This window comes from Nesoenas mayeri, assembly GCF_963082525.1.
Source record: "Nesoenas mayeri genome assembly, chromosome: 26".
Taxonomy (NCBI): domain Eukaryota; kingdom Metazoa; phylum Chordata; class Aves; order Columbiformes; family Columbidae; genus Nesoenas; species Nesoenas mayeri.
The window spans coordinates 4,459,221-4,467,010 of NC_137552.1; the positions used below are offsets into that span (position 1 = coordinate 4,459,221).

At 44.6% G+C, this 7,790-nt stretch overlaps 1 protein-coding gene across 1 annotated transcript; it reads left to right on the top strand.

Moving 5' to 3' along the window:
- Nucleotides 1-904: 904 nt before the first annotated feature.
- Nucleotides 905-7,091, top strand: ZPBP2 (zona pellucida binding protein 2; the record flags this gene model as incomplete). The annotated part of the gene is made up of 8 exons (XM_080359738.1): nt 905-995; nt 2,402-2,527; nt 3,059-3,220; nt 3,632-3,850; nt 5,587-5,672; nt 6,191-6,368; nt 6,907-6,982; nt 7,085-7,091. The coding sequence occupies 8 exons, from the start codon at nt 905-907 to the stop codon at nt 7,089-7,091; spliced, it is 945 nt and encodes a 314-aa protein (XP_080215864.1).
- Nucleotides 7,092-7,790: the final 699 nt, after the last annotated feature.

Below are 7,790 nucleotides of genomic sequence, written 5' to 3' on the forward strand. Positions count from 1 at the left end.
TAGCATTCAGCTGTTTTTGAGCCAACAGGATATGCCCAACTCTTATTTTCAGTCTTTCTCACAGCAAGTGGCAGGAATGGGGGTTTTTTTGTTGTTTTTAAGCTGCAAGTGCTTCTCCCATAATGAGTCGCTGCAGAAACCTGCAGCTGAAGAAGAGCTGGGCACGCAGAGCTTGCAGTGAGCTGGAGACGTGGAGCTTGGAGACGCCAGCCCAGCCACCCCTGCGGTGACAGCACAGACAGACAGACAGACAGACAGACCTCAGCCCCTGCCCGAAATGTTTCTTCACCAAAAGGGCTGTGGGGCATTGGAACAGGCTGCCCAGGGCAGTGCTGGAGTCACCACACCTGGAGGGCTGGACAGACGGACATGAGGTTCTCAGGGACATGGGGAAGCGCCAGGGCTGTGGGAACAGTTGGACTCAATCTTGAGGGGCTTTTCCAAGCCAAAAATCATTCTACGCACCTAATTCCTCCTCCCCTGCAGTTTCCCATCCTTGCCCACGCGGCTGGAAACGCCACTTTAGAGTCAAAACCCACATTTCGCTACACACTGTGCAAGAGCAACATGGTAGTTTCTCAAGCCTGGGGGTAAGGCGTAAGAGCCGGGGTGGGGGGGACCAGCAGGGCCATCCTTCACTAGCCAAGTGACCTGTGAAGCAATAATAAATATGTTCTACAAGCACAGGGCGCGGGTGAGGAAGAAAAGAGGTGGTAGTGATGAACCGGGAGCCTCCAACTCCCACTCGAAGCGCCGCCGTGAGAGCCCGCGCAGCCCCGTCCCCCCCCGGCCGCGCTGAGGGGAGGAAAAGGGCGGGAAGCGGCGGGCGGCGCCGTTACCCCCACACGCAGCGGGGCGGGCGGTTGCGGCCGTTGTCGCGGGGGAGGCGGCGCTCGGGGCGGCCATGGCCACGGCCGGGGGCGGCGGATGGCCGCGCTGTCCCCCGGGATGGCTCCTGGGGGTGGTGGCGGCTGCTTTGGGTGTCCTGGCAGGAGGTACTGGGGGAGGGAGCGACAGGGGCTCCTCATGGCGCTGTGAGGGTGGGCGGGGGGGCGCTGCCATCTGTGGAGAGCGGCTGCGCTTTGCAGGACCTTCCTTCAGCTGGTGATGATAAAACCCACTTTTAGAAGGAAAGGCGAGCAGTGTCCTGCTCCCTGGCAGCAGTCGGGCAGGGTCATCACCCACCGTGACCTGGGAAAGCATCAGAAAACAGCACGTTATAACAACTTTCCCATCTAGGGGCTCTTATAGCAGAAACCCTCAAGCTGCTGTTTCCCAAAAGGCAAAGGCTTGAGGAATTGGCCTCAAGTTGCGCCAGCGGAGGTTGAGGTTGGATCTTGGGAACAATTTCTTCCCCAAAGGGCTGTGGGGCATTGGAACAGGCTGCCCAGGGCAGTGCTGGAGTCACCACCCTGGAGGGGTTGAAAATACACATAGATGAGGTGCTTACGGACACGGGGCAGTGCCAGGGGTGGGATAACACTTGGATTCAATCTTGAGGGTCTTCCAACCAAAATGCCGCACGTTGCCCCCATCGTGGCTCCTCTCGGCGTCACTGGGAAGAGCTCAACTTTCTAGTTAGATTTTATAACTATTTATTGGCTTTTTGTAAAGAGAAAGGCTGAGCTAGTTTGGCCCTAGTGCATTGAGGCAGATTTGCAATGCAGGCACTAAAGCAACAAACCCAGGCAAGTCAGCAACAAGTGGGAGCCCTTGTTTTTGAGAAAAGGGTGTGGGAAGAAAAGCAAGAGACAGAAACTCACTAGGACAAACATATATGGTCAATCACACATTTAGATTTCTCTCTCATATATTAAGTCCTTTTCTCTACAGTGACAGCTTCACATAAGGAAGAGAAACATTCTATTGATTCAATTGAAAAGAATTATGTGTATGGCAACACTAAACGTGAAGGTAAACTTGTATTTTTGTATATATATATGTTTGGGTCTTACTGGACTTTAAAAATGAAGTTTTAAGTACAGTGATTGTTATGGAAGTGACACAACCAAGCTCAGCCAGTGCTGGAGGCTCCCACATACAATCCTGATCACGAAAGTAACAAGAAGGGGTGGGTTTGGAAACACATTTGTCTCACGGTGCTACTATAAGCACAGCTGAAAATTTAATGTCTAACTGAGGGACCCTCTTTGCAAAAGGCTCAAAATTTGGTGGTTTTTGTGAGTTTGTGACATGGTTTTGTGTAGGACTCCAGTGTCTCCTACTCACAGTCAGCACCCACCAAACTGCGGACAGTTCCACAATATCAATGACTGCAGGTACAATATTAAACCTTATACTGTTCAAGTCCAAACATGGAAAAACATCATATTAAATATATTTTTGAAATAAGTATTTTGGTGATTTCATTTCACTTAATTTACCTTCTCTTGTATTGCAGTTGATGTGTATGTTAAGATGTTTACAAACAGCCCACTTCTAGTATGTATGGATTTGGCTCGTTCTAGAGAAGAGCTGATAGATCCCAACTATTTTTGGGTTGGTCCAGATGGAACAAATTTAGAAGGTTAGTCACCTATTTCCACTGCCCACCTCAGCCATTTTTTCCCCTGTCACTGATAAAACGGGCTTCCTACAGTTCTTTCACAAACTCAGAAGCAGCCTCTGCCTCAGGGTGGTGGGGAGGCAATCAGGAAAATACGCCGAGATAAATAGTTTCTTTTTTCTATTTACAAGGGCAAAAGCCAACCACAAATGGCTAAGTAGATTACTGTACATGAAATCACATGTTTTCCTTGCTTCTATTGAGGTCACCCTGCAATAGGATGCTGGGTCCAAAGAGTCACTTGGTCCTTTGTCAAATTTTTCCATGAACTCTGACCTTAGTCTGTGTTTCTCTTCTCCCTCTAAAATTTCCTAATGATTGAGATAGAAGCAAATTTGCGATAAGTCCTAAAGGTCATAAATTTTAGATTGTTTCAGACTAACATGAATTGGTGTAATTATGTACAAGATCTCATCTTCAAATGTTCTAAAGGAGCAGAGGATCAGAAACCAAACACTTCCAGTAATCAAATATGTCCTTTTTCTATTCTAGGGCGAATATATGTGAATCTTACAGAAACTGGAAAGCTGATGGTGATGGGCTTTAAGGAATTTATGTCTGGAGCCTACACTTGCACTCTTTCTCACAAAATCATCGAAACTACAACACAAGAAGAAAGAGAAGTGTTGGAAGAATATAAATTCATGGTATATGGTAAGATTGCTAACTAACTAGTACGCTAAGGCACATCACCTCTGTATTTTGGGAAGGTTGTGAAGTGCATGTTTACTGCAAAGCTTAATAAAAAAATAATTAGATAACATTTTATCCCTGAATAGAAAATGATCACTAATCCTCTCTCAAGTTTTGGGAAAGGTTTTAAATAACATACGCACATAAATTCCTGCACATTTCAAACCAAAATATCTCTTCCTATTTGAGTCAGCTCTGGCAAGGACAAATTGGTTCTGTTCTGGTTAACGAGTAAGCATTATTTGTTTGTTTGCTTTTGGATAAGAGCCCTATTTCAGATACAAAGTGCACTGATAGAGATGATAAGGTTCTATATAAGATTCCACCTGTGGTTGCACTGCAGAACTCACACACAAACTCTCTTTTTTTAAGCATACAGGGAAGCCGACCACGCATATCGGGTATTTGTTCGCTTTACTACAAAAGAATGCAACCTAGCAGCTAACAGCCAATTCTTTGAGGAGCTAAGGAAGATCTTAAATAACATCATCTCTGATCTGACGTGTCACATCGCAGAGTCGTCCTACAAATGCCACTCTGTCAAGCTACCAAAACAAGGCCTCCTGTATGAGCTATTTGTTAGTTTTCAAGGTAACACACTTCAGTGTTTGTTTGGGAGGGATCATTTATTTTTATGAACAACCCCAGAGTACTATAAACAGCAGCTGAAAGACATCAAAGTCGAGTACACCTTCAGAAGTCATTTCCCTGCTTTCTTTTGGAGTCCCTGTATTTTTTCTTACTAGCCCACAGATGGAGCTAAAATGCAGTTTATATGTTGAATTTGGAGTTAAAACCTGAGCGAGAAATGTTACTTTTCAAGGAGTGCAGTTGAAAGGGCTTGTTGAAAGGAGATATTTGATAAGACGCCATTTTTTTTTTTAAAGGAAAATGGCTCTATTTATTTTTCATTATTTGATTTTTAGTAAAGTCTGTGACCTCTGTGGTTTCACTTGATTCGAGGAAACTACGCAGAGGTTAAAAGCAAGAGCCTCACAGTTCCTTCGTGGCAATGCTGATGTGGCTCTATCGCCTTGCAAAACAGGTTAAATCAACCCTGATATCTGCCTCAATTTAGAGATATTTTATCACTGAGGAAAGTTACTCATTAATGCTTTGACCACGTTCTTTTCTGTATCTGTCCCCATGATGTGCCAAGAGGGACCAATCCAACAGGTTATGGAACATTTTACCAGTTTTTACCAGTAAGACAGGTGGCCCTCAGGACAACTGGCCTCTGGAGGTGGTTGACAGAGATAGGAAGCCAAATAGCCCCCTTGTATTCCAGGAGGAAATAGTTGGTGACTTACTGAGCCATCTCGATCCTCAAAAGTCTATGGGACCAGACGGGATCCATCCTAGGGTGATGAGGGCCAGTTCTGGACCCCTCAGTTCAGGAAAGAGATTGAAGTGCTGGAGCGGGTCCAGAGAAGAGCAACAAGACTGGGGAAGGGACCTGAACACAAGCCCTATGGGGAGAGGCTGAGGGAGCTGGGCTTGTTTAGTCTGGAGAAGAGGAGGCTTAGAGGTGAGCTCAGCACTCTCTAGAACTACCTGAAGGGCAGTTCTAGCCAGGGGGGGATTGGACTCTTCTCCCAGGCAGTCAGCAATAGGACAAGGGGCCATGGGCTTCAACTCTGCCCAGGGAAATTCAGGCTGGATATTAGGAAGAAATTATTTGCGGAGAGAGTGGTCAGGCATTGGAATGGCTGCCCAGGGAGGTGCTGGACTCACTGGCCCTAGAGGTTTTTAAACTGAGATTGGACATGGCACTTAGTGCCATGATCTAGTAAACGGACTGGAGTTGGACCAAGGGTTGGACTTGATGATCTCTGAGGTCTTTTCCAACCCAGTCGATACTGAGGGGAAAAATGGCCACAAAATCACAGAAAAGAAACATTCAGAACAAACTGAGGACCCAAAGTTTAAGTTTACATAAAATTTCAGCCCTTTCTGTAACCTGAGGGTATTAGGTGAGAATTTGGTTCCATTCTTCCTGCCAGCTCAGCAACCACCATTTATCAGTCACTAATTTTTCATCATTCAAATGCACGCAGCCAAAAGAACTATTTCAAAACATGATCTTGACTACAACAGTGACAGGTAAAAAAAAGATCACAAAACATCACCATTCTTCACAAATGAGAGGCAAAATTAAGAGGGAACAGTAGGATGAACTGAGCACCCTAAGATGCTAAAAGCACTAATGCATTTTATTTGTTGATGTTTCTGAAATGAACCTAAAAACACCTGCTTGAGGTATTTGAGTTCATTGCAATATATTTTTCAACACATGTACGTGTGTCCTTCTTGCCCCTCACCTGCAGTAAATCCTTTTGCACCAGGATGGGAAGAAGATTGCCACCAAGTTCCTTACGATTGCGAAGATGCGACAAACACGAAAGTCCAAGAGGTTCTGTGTCAGCCACTGTTGTGTCTCCTCTGCGTATTTAACACAAATTTCTACCTTAGCCACGACAGATTTGACTGGTAGTAATCCAGCTTCACCCAGATTTTATGGGATTAATGCCATTGTCAATGACAACTCATGGATCTCAAATAATTCAGTTCAGGATGGAAAACTGTTTTTACAAGTCAAATTGATGCAAACAGTTAAAAAACAGGCTTGTTATTTCCTTTATATTTACCTCTAAGAATGAAGAACTATAAACATCAATATTTATAATAGTATACTGAACTTCCAGTTCTCTAAACTAAAACTTTATTATTTGGTAAATGGAGTATAAAGTAAATCTAGTGTAGCTGATTTCTAAAATCTGTTATCTCTGGCTTCTTAAGGTTAATATCTATGATTAGATTGACACTAGGCCTGGGAGTGGGAACCAGGAGAAGAAGGTATTTACTGAATTGTTAAAATCAAGAAAAAGCAACTCACTGTTTTTTTATTCTTCCAACGTTTCTGAACTTCAGGCAAAAGATCGAATTGGAGCATTTTTCCATAAACAGACATATGCTTTGAGGCACCATTTTCAGGCCGTTCCTGCAATACACTACGTGGACAACAGTTTCTCGGTTACTCACATTGACAGTTGTCGACCAGGTTTTGGGAAGAACGATATCACCCACAAGAACTGCGCGAGCTGCTGCGGTAAATACAACCATATGTTGATTTAAATATCACTTATTAGCTCTGGCCACAAGTTTCTCCAAAGAGCATTTGGTAGATATCAGTGTCAAAAGTAAAGATATTTCCATTCATCTTTTGGAAAGATATTGACATCACAGGTTTAAGAAAAAAACAAATGGGAACAGAAAACAAGCGGGCAGGTTTTGTTGGTGTGCTCATGGGTGTAACTGTATTTCCAAACAGAGTGAGTGGGAGCGATGAAGTGGTTTGTTGTTTGGGGTTTTTTTTGCCCTTCCAGGTCACTGGTGAGTGATGATGCTCAGGCTACAGAGCAAATAAAACCCAATTATCTTAATGGTAGTGCTGCTAGAAAACACTCAGCTGTTTTAAAAGCTCTTCTGCCAGCAGCACCTACAGCTGGTCATGGAGTTTGGGGTATTTAGCGAGGGGCAGCAAGCTCAGGAAGGGCGAGATATCACTCCTCACAGCCTCGGGAAGGCCCATGGAGGTGTCGGGGGGTCCCAGTCTGGCTGACACCTCAACTCTGTTCTCTTCACAGTGGTTTGTGAGCCTGGAACTTACAGTCCTAACAACGAAGTGACCTGCCAGATTTGTTCAAGGCCTCAAGTCCAAATGTATGGAGCAACAGCTTGCTAATAAACTTCCGACGGAAACTGGAAAACCAAAGAGCAGCTGTGAAAGCTTTATTGGTTTTGTCACGTCCTTTTTGGTTTTAGCTACTAATTCTGGAATCCTACGGTCATTTTTGAACAATAGCAGAACATCCTCATTCACACACCCCTAGTTTTTCTGTATTCAGAGACCACTCAATCTAGAAAAGTTATACAAAAAATTAAGTGTCCATGCAAGGTAAAGCAATTCAATGAGGAAACAAAGGACATTTGTCACAGGGCTGCTAGTGCAAAGAGTCTGGTTTTTGGTGGGGACACCAGCCACACCACATCTTTGTCCTACAGTAAAGAAGCTCTAAACAATTCAGGCAAAGACAGAAAATAGCTGTGGTGGAATTACATATGCCAGTCTCTATGAACCATTTCTAGCACATATTAATAGAAGTATTTAATCTTTGTGATTTAAAACCACTAAATGCCCTTCCAGTTATTTTCCCCCATTTTTCTGGGCCTAAATGTTCCAGCCCACCCTGTGCAAAACTGCATCATATACTAGTTAACAGATACCAGCCCGCTCCACCAGCAGAGCAGAAAGTGAAATCAGGTCTCTGACAAGGAGAGGGTTAATAACATTCTACAAATTCCCAGATATTACAGTTCTCTCCCTGTGCTCCCCAAAAAGAAGTATGTCCCAGGAAGAGGCTGCACAGCCTTCGCCTGCTGCATCTTTTCCTTCAGCTGCATCCAGTCCTCGTGGCAGAGCTCTGCCGGCCCCAGGTGCCGCGTTACATGAGCAGATGATCCTCTTACA